General features: G+C 39.0%; 1 protein-coding gene across 2 annotated transcripts in view; it reads right to left on the bottom strand.

Moving 5' to 3' along the window:
- The window catches only part of vps50 (VPS50 EARP/GARPII complex subunit), a 105516-nt gene extending 86820 nt beyond the window's left edge, over window positions 1–18696 (bottom strand). For both annotated transcript variants that reach the window (NM_001114244.2, NM_001016219.3), the window contains 4 exon segments: window positions 475–546; window positions 5757–5879; window positions 15676–15744; window positions 18558–18696. In NM_001114244.2, the coding sequence (NP_001107716.1) occupies window positions 475–546; window positions 5757–5879; window positions 15676–15744; window positions 18558–18590 (297 nt within the window). In that variant the 5' untranslated portion in view covers window positions 18591–18696.
- Window positions 18697–20893: the final 2197 nt, after the last annotated feature.

Genomic DNA, 20893 nt, shown 5'->3' with positions numbered 1-20893 from the left:
CTAGTAGTTAGGCAGGTTATATATAGGCATTATGGTTGAACTTGATGGACGTATGTCTTTTTTCAACCCAACTTACTATGTTACTATGTTACTATGTTTTCTATTGTGTTCTTCAAGCAAAATAAACTTCATTTACACTATATAAATTATTTTAATCTTACTTTCTTCAGTCTTGGAATTCACAATTGCAGCAAGCAGGCACTGGTTGCCAGGGGATCTGGCACTGGACAGGAAGCAGTGCCAGAATATTCATTTTTAGCTGTTAAAGGGTGCAAGCATAGTACATAGATCGGTGAAGAAGTTCTGCACTGCCTAAGACATTAAATGTCTGTTAATGTTTTTAAAGGCCAAGCCAGAAGAAATATAACATCAAGTTGTTGGTAGCAAAGTGCTAGTATAACTAGTCAGACAATAAAGTGAGAGTTGAATAAGCTGGCCTGGCTTATTTAAAGGAAAACAAGTGGTTTTACTTACTGCCGCCTGCTGGTGCTTAAGTTTATCTCTGTATTCTTCCACTTCTTGCAGATTCAGAACCGGGGGGAGTTTCTACATGGATAAAACATGAAAGCACATATGATATGCTGTGGAGAAATTCAGCCAATACAGTTATGCAAGTCAAAATTATAATTACGTTTTCTATAATTGTTTCATTTTACTGACTTTGAATATGTGGTCTATGAAATTCTGGTGGATTTCTATGAAATCCTAGTGGTCTATGAAATCCTGGTGGATTATAACACTAAGGGAGACCCCCAGAGTAAACTGATCACTTCATAAAACTAGAATCTTAGCAGCTATCTGGTTGCTAGGGTTCAATTTATTCTAGCAACCTGGAGCTGGATTCAGTGAGAGACTGGAAGATGAATAGGAGAGAGCCTTAACAGAGCGCTAATAAAAAGTAACAATAACCAGACCATGTTTGTATGTTTAAACCCAATATAAATTTATGAGAAAAAGGTAACAATAGCAATACAACTGTAGCCTCAAAGAACAATACTTTTTTAACTGACCCTGACCCCCCAGCAACCAGAAAGCAAATTGCAAGCTGGAAAGTCAGAGGAGGAAGGCAGGTAACTCAACATTTGCACAAATTACATTACACTGCACATAAGCTGTGTCTGGACATAGGGAAACGTGCTTTATCAGAGGAACCTGGAAGGTAAATGAAGACTAAGGGGGGCCTTTATCTTAAGACTTAGCTTAGCATTATAGTGATGTATTGGTTTGCTTTGCTGCTTTACACTGCTTTGACTGTAACCACACTTGGGCAGGGATGAGAATGATAAACTATCTGTATAAATAAAGGCTATTAATAATAATATTGCGCCCCAGACCTCTCTAGGAGCATTAGCACCTGCCCTCTGGCCTTAGACAGTATTAAGACCCGGTAAAAAGTACCTAACCCTATGGTGATATTAAATGGTACGCATCTGCTTTACCTGTTAAAGCCAAACAGAGATCACAGTGTAAACAGAATGATATCGCTAAATGTAAATTGTCTGTATCGATTTACCAATGAAGTACCATCAGGGATTCCTAATTATCTAGTAACAAAGCAGTAGATGTGCATGGAAGGAGATAGGATTTCTTCTGCACATACCTGGGAAAGCGTCAGCGGCTTGTGCGTGTTACAGCAATGCAATGAGCCAAAAAACCTAGACTGGGAAACCGGATACAGCCCTGCACTGAATCAGCAATATGTACCCAGCCAAATTCCAGAGAGGGTTTTATAAGTGCGGTTATTAGGAATGAGAGAATACAAGGCAAACGTGGTTCATGATACACAGTGTGTAAGGTTTCATTGGTATCCCACAGTGAGGGTAATGTACAGAATGAATGGGGTTATGTAATAAAAGCCACTAGGTTACTGCTACTGGGCAAACTTAGTGCTTTTTATTACATATGGGGGTATGTGGTCCAAAACAGGTACAAACAATATAATAGCTACCATTTTATAAACCCACATGTACATACATATGGCTGTTGCACATTACTGTGTCACTATGTCACTATGTTATTTTGGGCATATTTCAGTTCACTGGCCAGATAGTGCAGTAACAAGCTGCATCCTTCGAGTTGTATTAGGGAAACAGTATGAGGTCTTTTTAGATTGCTATGGTGTCCACTAGGAACATCTTACAGGTATGGGATCCCTTATCTGGAAACCCGTTACCCAGAAAGCTCCAAATTACGGAAAGCCTGTCTCCCATAGACTCCATTTTAATTAAATTATTCAGAATTTTAAAACTGATTTCCTTTTTCTCTGTAGTAATAAACCTTGTAATAAACCTTGTACTTGATCCCAACTATGATATAATTAATCCTTATTGGATGCAAAACAATCCTATTAGTTTAATTAATGTTTTATTGATTTTTTTGTAAACTTAAGGTATGGAGATCCAAATTAAGGAAAGACCCCTTATCCGGAATACTCTTGGTCCCGAGCATTCTGGATAACAGGTCCCATACCTGTAATATCTTTCCAGCAAAAAGTTGTGATTTAGTAAAAAAAGAACTGCCCTAAGGCACACCACAATACCATAAAGGAAGTACCAGTTTGTTCACTAGGGTTGTTCACATTTAAAATAACTTTTAGTATGATATGGATATTGATATTCTAAGACAATTAGCAAGTGCTTTTGATTTATTTTTTTAGCTTCTTAGATATTTAGCTTTTTGTTCAGATGCTCTCCAATTTGGAATTTCAGCAGCTATCTGGTTGCTGGGGTCTTGTTTACCTTACTATGCAGGCAGTGGTTTAAATGAGAAACTACATAAATAAGAGGAGGTAATCAATATAATCAATAAAAAGCAACAATAAAATTAAAATTGTAAGCTCCCAGAGCAATCGTTTTTTGGCTGCTGGCTTCAGCGACCCCAGTCTGAAAGGCAAATAATACAAAAACTATAAAAAAAATAAATAATGAAGACCAAATGCAAAGTTGCTAGGACTAGGACATTCTTTAACATACTAAAAGTAACAATAACTTTGAACCACCCCTGGAAAATTTCTCGCTTCGGCACTCTCATTTGTTATGGACTTAATGGCACCATGGTTCATGCTAAGTGGTTGGTGGCAGAAAGGGGCACTTGGATCATTATGCTTTTCTCTAAGGCAATTGGACAAGTTACATGCATGCTCAGATGGTGCACTCTGGCCTGGACTAGTATAGCCTAAAAATAATAGGTCCCAATGAAATAGAACTAAATCAGTACTGTAGTGATGTCTAACAAATACAACTCAAGGCTACAAGCAGTGCACAGTTATATACTGTACTTTACCATTGCTTCAGCTCTTTACCGTAATTGCCCAAATAAAAATAGAATGCAATTTGATTTTTCTGCTATTGGCAATTAGATTTGATTAAAAGGACACTTTCTTATGGAAAATCAGCTCTTGATAGATGCATGGAAATTGGTAGGCATCCAGCTTCTATTAAGATGAATAATGACAGGATTCTTTTTCCAGCCCTCCAGATTAGATTGTGCTTGTGCTACACATCCACTGCTTCTGACAAGTGAAGATGGACCTCCTGGCATGCAAGTAGCGATGCCACCTCAGTAGGGAAGCACTACAGTAACTAGCTACATAGAATGTGTCTGCAGGGCACATGGGAGCAGTAGGTTTAATGACCATGCCTGTGGTCAACACAAACTATTTATATATGTATGCTAAAAATGCTACATGCTGTGGTGCAGAAGCCGCTGTGCATTAAACATGTCTCTGGATGGAGAAAAGTCTGACTTTCAGCAGATATCTGATATTTTTCTAAATGGTCTCCCTTGACCTTTCAATAGAAAGGAGCATTGTATGCAGCAGGATAGCATAAAATCATTAGCAACATATTCCCATTCCCTATACAGGCATTTTTTTAAAGATAATAAACATATGAACACTAAGCTAAGTCAGCTGAACCAGAGGCAGCGTGCACTGCAGAAGCAGAACACAAATGGAAGTTGGTAACTTTTTGTGGCCGTGTGTAAAGTTGGCCATTTACAGAGCTTTAAAAGATCTTTTCATTACCGTAGGACCAAGCTTATCCTGAAAAGATTGTTTAAGATTTGTACAATCAAAGAAAACATTGGACAATGAGCAAATTTCATTAAAGATGAAGATTTTCAAACCTGCCTAATTGATTTTCTGACCAATATCGGATGAAAGATTGCTAGATGTAGGATCGATCGGTGCACACTAACCTTACAATAATTTGACACTTTTGTCACTCAGATCACACTGAAACTGGTTGTTAAGTAGAGAAAAGTCGTGTATGGCCAGCTATAAGCAATAGCACCTAATGGCATCTTTAAAAAAAACAAAAAAAAAAAAACTGTTTCTGAAATGTCCTTTATTCTCAATTAAATCCCCACTTCTTTAAGAAAAGAAATAATTTTTTTATCATAAATTTGGATTTCCCACATGGTTACCATCTAACTTTCCAAATATCCAAAAAAAAAAAAAAAAAAAAAACAGCCAGTTTAAATCAAAAGCAGACCTTGTTCATGACCAGGAGTGCAGTTAAATAGTATATTCCAATGTGTCAAAAAAACTGAATAATGGATATTAATCTTGCCCAGATTGTATTGTTTATTTTGTCCTCCACACAAAAACTATAGCATAATGATAGAAAATTCCGATATACATTTATAGTACAATTATACACATTTTCTGTGGTTTAGAAGATATTTGTAAATGGAATTGTTATTAAACACAGTTTCTGTCTCATTGTTTGAATTCTCTGCATTCCTTGTTCTAAATACTAAAACAGAGTGTAGCTGAAGCAGCTGATTAAAGTGGTAGGTCACCTTTAAATTAACTTTCAGAATGATGTAGGCATTGATAATCTGATACAATTTGCACTTGTGCTTCATTTTAATGATTCTTCAGTTATTTAGCTTTTTGTTCAGCAACTGTATTTCAGAAGCTATCTGGTTGCTAGAGACTTATTTACCCCAGCAACCAGGTGGTAGTTGGAAGGACTCTATAAGAAGTAGTTTAAAAGGCTCTATAAGACGTGCAGCATATTGTAGGTTTAACTCTGATATCCCTCAGTGTTGCTATGCAACAAAATAAAAAATTACCTCTAAATCCTCTCCTTACATCAATTAAAGTTATTTAAAGGGGATGTAAAGGCAAAAAAACAATATTGCATGTACTTTAATGAGAAATTTTGTACATTTTCTTTAAAGTAAATGATAATGTGGAGGCTGAATTCACTGTTTCCTTTCCCTCCTGAAGCAGCAACAGAAAACCTTTCCCAGCCACCAGAGTAGTAAGAAAACATTTAGCGTTGCTCTGCATTCTGAATGGCAAGGAAGCAGAGCAGGGTTGTTTCATTTGTTTAGTTATTGTTGAGGCTATTCTCAGTGAGAAAGAACCCCGCTGTGCTTCCCTGCCCTTCAGAATGCAGAGCAGCGCTGATCCATTTTCTTACTGCTCTAGCCAGCTGGCTGGGAAAGGGTTCCTGTACGCAGTTTCAGGAGAAAAAAGGAGATGAACAGTGAATTCTGCTCCATGCAGTCGGACACAGTAGAACATTTCTAATTCAGTACATTGCAAATATGCTTCTTTATAGGTTTACAAGCAATATATGCAATATTGTTTTTTTGCCTTTACATCCGCTTTAAGTGATGTTATCAAAAATGACACAGCAGAGCGACAGTCTTAAAGGGCCTGCAGGGGAGAATTTCCCATGTTCATCATAAACCACAAAATAACCCTTTGCCTTTCTCACTATAATATATCCCTTTTTACTTACCTCAAGCTCATATTTTACAATATCAAAAGAGTCGCTGGAGAAATATATATCTTCAATGCTGTTAATTAACTCCTGTTGTGCTTGTGGATCTGTGGCCCTTTCACGAAGTTCTCGTAGCTCCTCCTTTATAAACAGAAAGCAGGCCGAAATTAGTTGGGCAGGTGCACAAGCCACAGCATTTTTAAAATCCTGTCATGCTTAGATAAATTAGCAACTAACAAGTTGTCAAGTGGAAGAATTACCTAAATAATCAGTTAGTATCAATTAACATAATGCTGAGCATCCTGCAATGAGATGGAGCTGAGTTTGGAGAGAGTGGGTGAGCCCCTTAGCTTGCTGTGATACTGTATAAAGCACAAGGGCAGATGGATAGGCTGAGTGCTGCTCAGACAGACAAGCTGGTAGAAAGGCGGGTGAATAGTGAAATAGAATGCATATTTTCATCAGAAAAGGTTTTGCAAATAAAGGTAGTTTACAAATAAAGACAAAGTGTTATTTGGTTTTACATCTAAAAGAGTACGTTTTCATTTAAGTCCCTCCCTTGGATAGTAACTTTTATTCAGGGCCCCACTTGGCTCATAATAATATTACAGATATAGGAGAATATAGCTGTATCTGCCATTGGCTATATAAACACACAAGGCTGCAGGTCACACAACTACAAGGTTACTGTGAATATCTTTATCACATATTGCAGGGGATACCTTACAGCTTAAATGTTTATGGGGAAATATAATAAAGGATTCACATCTCCAGAAGGGACCATTTAGTGCCTTTATTTACATATAGGGGTAATGTAATAATGTTTGTCTTTGTTGAGTTCTCTCCATTCTCTGAATCTGTGACTTTCCATTTCTCTCTCCCTGTGAAGTTTTTAATAAAAAAAACATGAAAACCCTCATGTCTGTTTCACCCCTTTGCACTTATTTGTAAACTAATATGTAATTTCCTACAGAGAGTACCCAGGATCTCTGAGCTTAGCTTTAGTGTGCCATCCTAACACACATTAGGAGTCTCTATCCTGACAGCCCCGTTCAAACACTTTTGAGAATATTACAAAAAAGTTATAAATATTTAATAATAGACCCATTTCTGTTGAAAAGCACATTACTGCCAAAGATATATTGATATTCCAAACCCCCTTTAAAAACAGGTCCACAATTGCTCATCTCTCCCTAAAAAAACACTGCCCTTTATAACTTCCTATCCAACAACAAAGAAAGCAACATAAAATAATGTAAAAGATTGTAAATATTTTACAGACAGGTGATTATTTGTTTTTACGGCTTACACAAAATCATAAACGTAAACTATAGCCTATATCCATTAAACTCCAATTTAGATAAGTTTTCTTTTACACTGCATTTGTTTATGTGCTATTGCCCCCTGCTGGCAGAACAAGCCTCAAGCCATTTTACCATTGACTATTCATTGTAACACATTATTTTACTTATTTTATTAGAGCAAAATAAAGAGTCATTTGTACTGCTCTATTCCAATATAGTAGCTCTACAGATCTTTAATGGCTTTTTAAGGATCCAGAAATGAACCAGTATAAGGTGACTGCTATTTTAAAACATGCACTGGGAAATACAGTATTTTTAGAAGAGATGTTTAATGCAGGAGTCGCTGTTTAAAGGGGACCTGTCACCCTAAGAAATAATTCCAAATTGTTTTCTATTGTGTTTGTCAAGCAAAATAAAAGTCACCTACACTGTAGAAATCATTTTAATTTCATTAAATTTTTCATGCTTGTGCTGCTCACCAACACTTGTAACATCTAAATGTGGCTCACAAGTAAAAAAAGGTTGGGGATCCCTGATCTAGAGGACATGTAAAAAAAAAAAAACTTCCATCTAAATTCACCTTTAAACCTCTAATGTATCAAGTTTTATTTAAATTTTTAAGTTACATTTTTGTTCTCTCTGCCTCGTAATTTTTTTTTCCTTTCTGGCAATTTTTCTATCTTCTATTATGGTAACTTCTACACCACAAAACATAAAAATGACAAAACCAACAGTAGCATAACCTCAGAATAAACTACAACATGCATCAATACATTACTACCTGTGGATATTGTTAGAACAAAGGCGTGTGAGAAGTAAGATAAGCTACGTTTAAAAGAACCATGAGGGCGGGAAGACACAGAAAAACCACACAATATGAGAGCTTATAGAAAATATATTGAATAATTTCTTTAATTTCTTTAGGTGCTGAGGGAACTCTGGAGCTACTGCCTGATCAGGAGGTGGCAGTAGCTCCAGGGTTCCCCTGTATCAATATACACAGCGGTGCCTGATTCGGAACAGAAGGACTGGCACCAAACTATACAGAAGCACAGAGAGCACGTTTTGATGCAAGCAACCTTAATGAAAATGGCTGTTGGCACAACTCACTGCGGAGTTGCCTACTGCACTTGCAGACATAAAGGAACCCTTGAGCCTCCATCTTCTCTTTGTCTATATTCTTAAATGCAATATTTATACAGCCATGTAGGTCTGCTGTGTGAGCCTTGCCTCGATTTCTGCTGTCTTGAACCCTTTTTATTCAGTCATGTAGGTAGAGGTATAGGATCCATTATCCAGAAAGCTCCGAATTACGGGAAGGCCATCTTCAATAGACTCCATTTTAATCACACAATTCTAATTTTTAAAAAGGATTTCCTTTTTCTCTGTTATAATAAAATGTAACAAATAATCCTTATTGTGGGAAATTACTCATATTTGGTTTATTACATGTTTAAATTACTTCTTAGTACACTTAAGATATGGAGATCCTTATCCAGAAAACCCCTGGTCCCAAGTATTCTGGATAACAGGTCCCATACTTGTACAAGGTCCAATGTTATTTTTAGACCCTGCTTTCTTACACCCATGTCACTCAATCACAATGGCAGATGCTGTAGGACTGGGACAGACTGCTTGTGTTCTCTGCATCTGGCACTTATTTGTACCCATCTTGTACAATGTACCCATGTTGCACACCCTATTCTAGCATATGTATTGTGTTTCTCCAGATGCTGTAGATCTGTTTGTTCTGTATGTACACTGTAGCAGATCAAGGGTGTCTGGCATGGTCACCTTAATTAAATTAAAAACTATTTCTTAAAACCTTTTTTAACTCAGACATGAGTGGTCTGTAGCTATTAAGGCAGGTGTTCTTGTATTCTTAGGTTTTAAGATAATTGTGCACCTTTGGCAGTGACACACTGAATATGCCTAAGTAGACTGCTGAAAGTTTTTCTTTGACCAGCAGCAGTTTACTCGGAGAGACACTGCCTGCTGCAAGGGATTGCTTTAAAGAAGACCTTGAGACCATTGTCATTAGAGACTTGATATACTGGCTCATTCATTCCCAAGCTAAGGCCAACGGTTATAAATCTGTTTTTAACCTTGCATAGAAACGATAAAGCTGGAGCCGGAATCAGGGAATCTGTGCACCACTCACTACGGAAAGCAAAGGGACTCAATGGGGGGAATTCACAAAAGTGGGTGATATTCCGACAAAATAAAAGTGGAGATAGATTTGTCGGATTTCCCCCTAATTCACAAACTTCTATCTCCACTTTTGTGAATTTGTCTTTTAAACAGACAGTTTTCAGATTTTGTCATTTTCCCACCATTTTTTTTATGAATTTGCATTTAGCTGTTAGTAAATCTGTCGGTGCCATCAAACTCAGTCCCACAGCTACAGGAGCCTTGGGATATGAATTTTACCAGCAGGATTTTGCATTTTATATGCCATTTGCCATTTCACTTTGGGGCATTTCCTGAGGGGTAACTTTAGTTTGCACAGGGAAACTATACATCATTTTTTCAGGACAATCTGGGCTTTCTAATGTTTTCTATATTTCTGTGTAATTCCACTCCTGTAACAAGATTTAAAGGTCTAAATACATTCTTTTCTAGCCCCTACTCATTACTGGGCAGCAGCAATCCGGCCCCCACCCCAACATGCCCGGTGAATAGAGCTCCAACTAGGGGACTAGGGGCCACCGGGTGTTTATCCAGTGCCCTGTTGGGGCCAGTCCAACCCTGTACCCCAATATCCCAGTTTGGGTGCCAGTGTCTGTGCCACCAAGATGGCTATTGGGAACAGGTTGGGACCAATGCTGTGAAGCAGCTCTGTAGTTCTGGACATGCTATGGGGGCACAGATAAGTTGGGGCAAATGTCAGTGAACTGATTAAAGAAGGGGCACTGCTGCTAAAACTAAAAATTTGCCTGGGAGGCTTTACTTTTCCTTTTAATAAAAATGTTTACAATATATTCACACAAAATTTTTATTATTTCCTCATTGATTAAGCTAAAACTAGCATAGCAATGCAAATGTGAGGTAAAAACTTTTTATATATAAGATATAAATTAAACTTTTTTTAATCAGTGTTTTACTGAGTTTTAATGAGGCTTTTTGCACCTATTGTTCTGATGCTAATCCCCATTAATATGTTAATGATCCCCCTAATGGGGTGAAACCAAACAAAACAGAAGAGCTTAGAATTGATCTGACAGAGTTACACTGAGCTTTACTCCATTTTGAAAACGTCGGGGAAAAATGTCGGGAAAAAATGTTGTTAAAACGTCGTATAAATGTCGTTTTCCACCAGTTTTTCCACCACTTTTACTCCAAAAAAGGGCTTTCTCCCCCTATGGGGGGAATTCACTAAAGTGGAGAGAGCCCTTTTTTTGGAGTAAAAGTGGTGGAAAAACTGGTGGAAAACACTTTCTCCAGATTCACAAACAGAAATCCACCTAAATTCCGACTCAACCGTCACTTTTCTGTTTTTGGTGAAAGAAAGACAGTTTACAGACACTTTTGTGAATTTGTTGTTTAAATGACATTTATACAACATTTTCACGACATTTTTCCCCGACATTTTCAAAATGGAGTAAAGCTCAGTGTAACTCTGAGCTCTTCTGTTTTGTTTTGTTTCCCCCAGTCTCCATTTCACACCTAAGGTAGGGGCCCCATTGGGGGGTCGTTAACATATTAATGGGGATTAGCAGACTATTGTTAGGGGACAAGTTTCTGTCTAACCCTAGAACAATAGGTGCAAAAAGCCTCAAGTAAAACACTGATTAAAAAAAGTTCAATTTATATATAAAAAGTTTTTAATTTTATAATATATATTATTTATATATATAAAAAGTTTTTACCTCACATTTACATAATTATGCAGATTTTAGCTTAATCAATGAGGCAATAATAACATTTTGAGTGAATATATTGTAAACATTTTTATTAAAAGGAAAAGTAAAGCCTCCCAAATTTTTAGTTTTACCAGCAGCAGTGCCCTTTAATCACTTCACTGACACTTTCCGCAACTTATCTGTGCCCCCATAGCATGTCCTGATCTACAGAGCTGCCTGACAGCATTGGTCCCAACCTGTTCCCAGCAGCCATCTTGGGGATCAGCAAACAGCACAGGCACACTGGCACCCAAACTGGGATATTGGGGTACAGGGTTGGACTGGCCCCAACAGGGCACTGGATAAAAACCCGGTGGGCCCTAGTCCCCTAGTTGGAGCTCTATTCCCTGGGCATGTTGGGGGCCGGATTGCTGCTGCCCAGTAATGAGTAGGGGCTAGAGAATAAGGTATTTAGACCCTTAAATCTTGTTACAGAAGTGGAATTACACAGAAATATAGAAGAAAATGATAGATTGTCCTGAAAAAAATGATGTATAGTTTCCCTGTGCAAACTAAAATTACCCCTCAGGAAATGCCCCCAAAGTGAAATGGCATATGAAATGCAAAATCCTGCTGGTAAAATCCTTATTCCAAGGTTCATGTAGATTTGGGACTGGGTTTGATGGCACCGACAAATTTACTAAGAGCTAAAGGCAAATTCATAACAAAAATGGTGGGAAAATGACAAAATCTGAAAACTGTCTGCTTAAAAGACAAATTTACAAAAGTGGAGATAGAAGTTTGTGAATTAGGTGGAAAATCGCACAAATCTATCTCCACTTTTTTTTTTTTCAATCTCCTGTACCATATACCAGCAGGGGATAACAGATAGCACTCACAGGATATCTCCTGTATTACATACCAGCTTGGCACTATTATACGGCTCAGGGAATATCTCCATTACTCTCCTATCAGCTCCCCAGTGTAGATTCTGTTCTATGATTATTTCCATATATCCTAATCAAATTCCCAAAAATAACCCTAAAATGCACTCGCTGATTGTAGCGGCATTGGTGGCCCCATTGGCCTGTGCTGAAGCTCAGCTTACCTATCAATTGGCTTCTTATTGCCAGTGATAAGAAACAGATTTTTCCTGTGACAGTTGCTTTCAGCTGCCATGGACAACACAATTCCCTTGAAAATACAAAGAGAGGATTTGTGAGGAAATGTAAATGCAGCCACTGAAAAAAAATCTGGACATCGCTCCACCAGCCTATTTCTAAAGGCTGATATCCTTACGTTGGAAGGTTATGTGACCGTGCCCAGGGCAGTCACGAGGCGGACCCCGGTGGAGGGAATTGAACCTGCAACCCCGTCGTCACAGGGCGGTCTCCCTACCACTAGGCTATCCTTCCTCCTCCCACTTATAGGATGTTTTTTATTTGCTACATAGTGGCAGTTGGTGTATCCTAACTGAGAAGCCTGCTGTTTGCTCAAGACCTATATAACTAGGGGGACTGTTTAATAAGTAGGGAGAATGAATCTGAGAAAGTTGATAAGTGAGCCCCAGGGGGGGGGGTGTCTCTTTCTAACCCTAAAACAATAGGTGCAAAAAGCCTCATTGACATTTTATAAACAAGTAAAACACTGATTAAACAAAAAGTTGAATTGATATGTTTTATATAAAAACGTTTTTTCCCTCACATTTGCATTGTTATGCTAGTTTCAGCTTAATGAATGAGGCAATAATAACATTTTGAGTGAATATATTCATTTTTATTTAAAGGAAAATTAAAGCCTCCCAGGCAAAATTTTAGTTTCAGCAGCAGTGCCCCCTCTTTAATCACTTCACTGACATTTGCCCCAACTTATCTGTGCCCCCAGAGCATGTCCAGAACTACAGAGCTTGCATGATAGCATTGACCCCCACCTGTTCCCAGCAGCAATCTTGGTGGCACATACACATTGGCACCCAAACTGGGATATTGGGGTACAAGGTTGGACTGGCACCAACAGGGCACTGGATAAAAACCCAGTGGGCCCTAGTCCCCTAGTTGGAGCTCTATTCACCGGGCATGTTGGTGTGGGGGCTGGATTGCTGCTGCCCAGTAATGAGTAGGGGCTAGAGAAGAAGGTATTTAGACAATTAAATCTTGTTACAGAAGTGGAATTACACAGAAATATAGAAAACATTAAAAAGCCCAGCTTGTCCAGAAAAAATGATGTATAGTTTTCCTTGGCAAACTAAAATTACCCATCAGGAAATGCCCCCAAAGTGAAATGGCAAATGGCAAATGAAATGCAAAATTCTGCTGGTAAAATCCTTATTCCAAGGCTCATGTAGATTTGGGACTGGGTTTGATGGCACCGACAGATTTACTAACAGCTAAAGGCAAATTCATAAACAAAATGTCGGGAAAATGACAAAATCTGAAAACTGTCTCTTTAAAAGACAAATTCACAAAAGTGGAGATAGATGTTTGTGAATTAGGTGGAAAATCCGACAAATCTATCTCCACTTTCATTTTGTCGAAATATCACCACTTTTGTGAATTCCCCCCCTAAGTATCCATCACTTTACAATGGAACAAGGTGAAGTTTTGGTGACAGGTGACAGTTTTGTATTACATTGTAAGCCTAAGGGGGGTGGAACTGGTTCCAAAGAGCACAGGCTATCATGGTTTCCTTTCAGTCTGTGAAATCAGGTATGTCTGTGTTTAAAAAAAAAAATGCATTTGTATTCAGTTCGGGAAGTTCAGATAGTGTTTATACACCTTTTCTGCGTAAGTCCAACTGAATGAGCTCAAAAAGGGTTATATTTTTAAGTCCAAAGACCTGATGTTTGTTTTTGAATAGTTTTAACCACTACTCAGGCCTGACTACAAAATTATGCTCATTTACAAGCCTATATTCTGCCCCTTCCTGAGAACTCACATATTAACGACTTAGAATATCTGTAACAGAGCTTTTAACATATCATAAGCTTAAAGGGGAACTCCACCCAAACACAAATCTTTTTGAAAGGTACACATAATTCCAAGTAACTTTGCAATATAAATCAATTAAAAAATATGCAGATTTTTCATGATTTTAATGTAATAATATGGTTTGAAACAATGACCTAAGCCCCACCCCCTGTTCTCAGCCTGCATCCCCTAAATCCAACAATTCCCTGCACATGTGATATCAATAAGGAAAGGAACATCACAGTGCAATGCATTGTGGATTATATAGTTTCTGCATGTTGTCTATGGAGAGGTTGTTACAATTTGTAACATCAAATTTTTAGTCCCTCCTCCCCTGCCAGGGTTTCAAATGACGCAGAAAGAGAAGAACTGTTTTGCTGGATGGATTTCAGCATATAAAAATGGTATTTATTCATACTTTTTGAAGGAACAGATTACAATGATAGCTATATGAGGGGTTTCTGCGATGTGTAGCAAATTTTGTTTCAGAAGCCGGAGTTACTACAAAATGATTCTCATTTAAAAGCCTATATTCTGAGAACTTATTTTGAAAAGCTTAAGCTTTCTAATTAATGATCAAGACCACATAATAAAGGACAGCTGCACCTATTGCATCTATTAAAATTAACTGTTTTGCTATACATAGCTTTAACATATCAGAAGCTTAAGAATAATCATTAAAAATACAGAACCAAACAAACCTAATAAATCCAAGGCAAATGCAATTCTGACAATGAAGATGAAACACACAATGAGCAAGATACAGCACATCAGGCTAATGGATCATGTATATATTCCTGAGGGGAAACGGAGGCGATGCCAACACAGGAAGTAACAGCCTCTGCCAATTGTTTTCCTTCATAATTTTAAAAGGTATGAACATCAAAATAAAAAGTTTATTGGTGCTGAAAACAATGAGGAATATAGTGCACTGCCTGGTATTATTCTAAAGGTATCTGCTGCCTTTCCATATTAGACTACTGCCACATGTGGGAGATTCTTGACAGGCCAAAAATCCGCAGGAACACAAAGTCGATTTGGGTGCAGAACTGCTCAAATGTGTAGTTCCGCACCAAAATGCGCCCTGTGTGTCTGCACCAGGCTCAGGCAAATAAAGAAGGATATTCTTGGCCTGTGCTCATCTGCAGGCCGAAATCACCCACGGGTGGCAGTAGTCTAACAGCTGTGTGCTTTATGACAGGGATTGTGATCCAAAACTCACCATCAGAGCAGGTATCTTTAAGATAATAGGCTCTACTACACATCATCTGAAATGTTTACTGTAAGCAAAACTACTGACAAGACACTGTGCATTCTCCTATAGTAACATCAGCTTTATATAGCCACATTGCTTCAACAGGCCTTCAGCTATCCAGTTCTCAATAATGGATAGTGTAATCCAGGGGTGCCCAAAAGATAGATCACCGTCTACCAGTAGATCACTTTAAATTCTCTGGTAGACCTCAAGGTGGAATGCAGTGGGATTACATCCCGCCACTTCTTTTAGACAGAGTTGGCAGGCTGTGAATGGCCACCTTAAAGGACATGTCAAACAAAAATAACATGCTTTAAAAAATGCTTTAAAAGTTATCTGTAAATGTAATTGCTATTTGAAAGCAAAATTTGCTGAACTCCTGGCTGTTACTTTTTAAACAATCTTGCAAAGGTCTCCTCCGGGTCTGTCAGTCTGGTGGCTTCTGTTACATTGTTTCAAATGCCAGAGCCACCAAGGCAGAGAATATTTTGGGTTGACTTGCCCTTTAAGTCAAGAAGAATGAAATATATAATTGGTAAACCTGGTATAACCAAGCTTTTGAATGCTCACCTTTGTAGGAGTCCGCAAGTTCTCAATTGGGCTAAGATCATGGAAACTGTCCTGTGGACTTTTAGAACCCTTTAAAAAAAACAAAAAAAAAAAACAGTTGTACGCATTAAAAAAAGTGGTGAAACATCTTCTGGATAAAAACAGAATTACATACATTTCTCAACAGAAAGCATAGTAAAGTAGAAATTCACTTGTGTCTCCTGCATCACTCACAATGTATTCAAAATCTCACATTTCTAATTGGGAGAGAATAATTATATAACACTGAAGATGGAGAAAAATTGCAATAGAGAATATAATCCAAAAACACTCCACTCTGAGCCAGCTATTTCCAAGGGTGTTAGATAATCTGCAATGCACAATATAGGCTGAAAAATCTGCAATGCACCATGTAGGCCAATTCATGGGGTACCAAAAGAGGCAGAAGTGCAGAGGGGCAGCTGCTCTGCACAAGAGGTCAGAACAAAAAAGCCATACTGTGTGTTGCCCCCCTACAATCTCCATCCATTCTGCCTGTGGGCTGATTGGATGAAGAGGGTACCTGGCTGGCCTATGTATGGCTGTTTTTAGGTTCTGCACTCATCTTGGAAAATTGCAAGTAGGAACTGGAACTGCAGCTGGAAACGGTTTCCATGGTGATTTCTTAGTGCTGAAATCTTAGAATATTCAACAAAAAGTGTTTTTGCTAATGTGGTATTTAAGAGCAGGGGTTAGTTAGACAGGCCTCAAAAAATTATTGAAGTTGAGTATATATATATATATACTCCATAAATAGCCCTCACGGCTTATAAATCAATAAAAAACTTTTATTAGTTTTCCATATCGACGCGTTTCGACCCACTAGGGATCGTCATCAGGATCCCTAGTGGGTCGAAACGCGTCGATATGGAAAACTAATAAAAGTTTTTTATTGATTTATAAGCCGTGAGTGCTATTTATGGAGTGGATGTAAGATTTGATATGCACCCGGCTCCTGTCTTTTGCGTATGGTGAGTGCCGCTACATCGGACTCTCACTCTATATATATATATATATATATATATATGTCTATATCTGTGTAAGTTTGAAGTATTCAGCAGTCAAACTGAAATAGCATGGGCATTGGCAGATTTATTTAAGTTTCCCTAATGTTCAGAAAGTCCCCAGTAGCAACCTGTGACCTTTGGGAAGTCTCTTTGGACTCCACCTTTAGCCAGAGTGTGGATGAGCTGTAGGGCCTGATGTGGAGGAAGGCCTCAGTTATAGGGGATCTAAACCCAAAGATGAATTGATGAAACCTACTGAGTGATCGTCAGAGCAATTTTGCTATTTTCATGTATTTTTTAGCAGTTCTAACCAGGCTTTGGGATCAACAGCTCTCCGAGTCAGAGAGTCAGCAACACTAGTGTTAACTGACTCTACAGGAGTTGCAATGGAATTTCATAAACATTTGCACTAGCACTTTGACCTTCAAATAGAGTTGTTGAACTAACAACTCTCTACTCAGAAACCACTAAAATCAGAAAATTAAGTGGCTGCTGTAATACCAAACTGGAGAGCTAGTGAACAAAAAGCTAAGCAACTGAAAACCCACAAAAATTGAAAAAATGAAGACCAACTGCAAATTGTTTTATCACTGTCTACATCATACTAAAAGTTAAAGGGGAAATTCTAAAAGGGAACTACACCTTTAAGCAAGTGTCCCAGAATTAGCAACTGATTATGTTTACAAGAGCAGGTGGGGGAAGCTGGTGGGGGCTGCTACAGTACTTGGGGGGCACATTTAGTGTATACCATTGTTTAACCCATCCACAGTCACGGCTGTATTAGATTTGGTGCCACCCTAGGTTTGCGGCAACGGATTTGGCCAGGACGCATCTGGCAGCAACTGGGAGGATTTTTTATAATTATCGATTATATAGACACCCAAGGGCCACCCACCTAAGCCTTGTTTGCCTACATATATATATAATATATATATATATATATATATATATATATATATATAATGTAGTTCTTCACTATCTTCAAATAAACTATGGAATTTTGTGATAAGACCTGTGTGGAGTGGCCCATTTCTTGATCGATTATATATATATATATATATATATATATAGATACGGTTCTGTCCGGATTGCGAGGGCTATCAGATCGCAGCTGCATTGCAGATAATTAATAATTCTGTAACTTGGATTTCTATGCCACCAATATGGATTCATGCAGCTTAGTTACCATCAAGTACAAGCTACTGTTTTATCATTACACAGAAAAAAAAGAAAATAAATCATTTTTAAAATTAGTTGTTGGCCTTCCTGTAATTTGGGAGATTTATTAGGAGATGGCCTTCCTGTAATTCTGAGAATTATGGTTAATGGGTTTCCACATAAAGGATCACATACCTGTAGCTCTTATTTACTGAACTATTCATTAAACCTTCTGTTATTAGTTAAGAACCAGCGGTGCCCAGATTGTTTTAACATTGTCACAGGCGCAGTTCGAGAGTTGTAGTACAGCTACATCACCTTTTTCTCTAACATTTTAGCTTAGTAAGAGGCCTGTGCAATGCATGTTCTACTGGCAAAACAGCAGTGGCAAAGTGTGATCCCCAGTCTATTAGATCACAGGGAACTACCCCTTTATCTGCCATTGTTTACTGAAATCATGTATAATATTAACACCAGAAGAAGCCATAGAACATATTACTTTTGCGCAGGACAGGCACAATCTACACAAAACCCCATACATGTACTCACTTCAAGCCTTACTGCCCCTCAGTGTAATCTCCCAGCAGCACGGTATCTGCAGTGCCCATGGCCCCACTGACAGGCTCCCTCTCTCCCAGGCCAGGCTTCCTACCCACACTGGCCCTGCATGATTCCCTGCCACCCCAGAGCAGCCCATACCTGGCGGGTCATTAGGGACTTGATCTTCTGCATGTCGGACCCCGGACTGTTCTTCCTTCCAGCAATTTAAAAACGTCAAAGCCCAGCCAATTGTACGTTCTATTCAGCTACAGCCAGCAGGCAGCCATACTGAATGTCACGTGATCCAACAGGAACTGGGACTTGACAGCACGGAAATGGTTCATGGGAGTTGTAGTTCGGACAGTGCTATTGCAAGGGAGGGAGTCTTAGAAGTGAACTACATTAACCAGCATTCGCTGCTCGCAAGCCTGTCAACACAGCCAGGTAGACAGTTGTGAGGAAGGAATTGTGTAGGTGACTGGGAGAGAGTGAGGATGGTGGGTGACTGGTGCACAGAAAGGTGCTGTAGGAATGATTAAAAGCGCTGAAATGGTTGTCAGCGAGTTGTGACTGTGCTTTCAGCTCCTTCCTCCCCCCTCATGTTTACAGGTGGTTCAATCCACCCCGCCTGTGTTCCTTTACTGCTGCGGCTTATGTGCTGCCTTCTTTTCTACCAGTTCCCATCCCCTTCCCTTTTCATCATGCTATCACCTTATGTAATAAAAACCAATAAGTAAAACGGAAGCTAATATGGTCTTTAGTTGAGATAACTGGATGGCAAAAACTAGGCTTTGGTTAAATAAAGCTGTGATTGTCCCTCATCGCGATTTACGGGTGAGCAAGATTCATGTGTAAAAAGAGTTGGGGAGCAACACAAACATGAAAGGGTACCTGGGGGTGCCAATAAGGGCTGTGATTGGCTATTTGGTGGCCCCAGGGAGCAACATGTAGCTCACCAAGCACTGGTTGGGGATCACTGCCCTACTTATACAGGTGTTGGTGCAAACGGAAGCCTTATAGCCTGCATGTTTTATTTGCAGTTAGAATACGCTGTTGGTCTGTAGTGGACAACAGAGCCCAAAGCACCTCCTACAAGCAGAGGGGGTAGGATAGCCTAGTGTCACCACATCATCAACTGCAACGTTTTTAGGCGAATTTTAGAAACATAAATAGCGCCAAGTTTAGGAAAGTTTTGTCATTTGGTGCAGAAAGACATCTATTTTAGATTCATTAGAATGTGTCCTTCCCAAAAATGTGTTTTTCTGGAGGTCTTTGTACAGCATAGGGAAAGCTGTGTGTTTGTAATAACTAGGGGTGCCTAACAATTGGCACCCCACAGTGATTTTTACTTTTCCTTCTCCTTTAAAAATGCTCAATTTTTGGCAAGCTATAGTACAGTGTATATGATCTATAGTGGTCTCTGCAAACTCTCACCCAGTTAATCAGAAATGTTCAAGTTGTCCGTAGGTTGATCCTATACTAGAATCCTTAGGGTGAAGACACACATAGCTACTAGTCACGGCTACTAAAATACACAATGCTGATCATTTACTGATTATTGTCTCTACGTGTGTTTTAGCAGAGGCAATTCTTAGTACTGTCTATGGCAGGGGATTTTCTGGCGTTTAGCAGCCATGACAAGTAGCTGTGACAAGTAGCTGCTACTAAGTAGCTCCATGTGTCTTCACCCTTAACTGGCATTGCTGCAGATTCCAGATATCATTAAGCCAGTCTTTTTTTAGGTGGTATCAGGATTTGAAGGATATGATGGAAATTGGATCTTTGACTTTGGCCTGAATGTTGAAATCATTCACACTTGCACCCTGCCCTGCCTGTTCTAAAAGATTCATACTGCATCACATAGGGTTTCTACACATTGGTGGTTCTGCTCTGCGCTGTGACAAACCCATTAAAGGAGACATATTGGATAAATGGGAAAAACCCTAATTTTGTAGGCAATTATGAATAATATACGGTGCTGGTTTCCCTTTGGGCTTAAAATTAATCCTTTCTGTAAAAATGGCCCCTTTATTGGAGCTCCCTATAGATCCTATCACTTCTCTGTCCAAGTTTAAAATGAAGAGTGGGCGTGTCCTAACGGTCCCTGCCAGAAGCACAGTAGGAGGGGGAGAGCCAATCACAGCCCTGCAGTCACACAAGCAAAGACAGGCTTCAGTTCCCTATCAGGTCAGCCTAGCTGCTGATTGGTTCCTATCCTACAGTGCAGTGTACGGAGGGCTCCCCAGCTCATCCAGAGAATTCAGCCAGCAGGAAGTGGAACAGATGGGTGGGGCTAGTGGGGTTTTTGTGGAATTTCTCAATAAATCAGCAGGAAACACAACTTTTTTAAGTACAATCCTTCTATATCTAGAGGAGTATAATTCACTGGTACATTCATAATTTTTATAGGATATGTCTCCTTTAAGTGATTTCAGTCTGTTCCTGGGTTGCTGCAATGTGTATGAGCCCCTATTGTTGGTTGATGCAAAGAACTG

Source organism: Xenopus tropicalis, chromosome 6 (assembly GCF_000004195.4).
Source record: "Xenopus tropicalis strain Nigerian chromosome 6, UCB_Xtro_10.0, whole genome shotgun sequence".
NCBI classification, from domain to species: domain Eukaryota; kingdom Metazoa; phylum Chordata; class Amphibia; order Anura; family Pipidae; genus Xenopus; species Xenopus tropicalis.
Note: the sequence above shows the minus strand (reverse complement) of the source record. Positions and strands in the feature narration are given on the sequence as shown.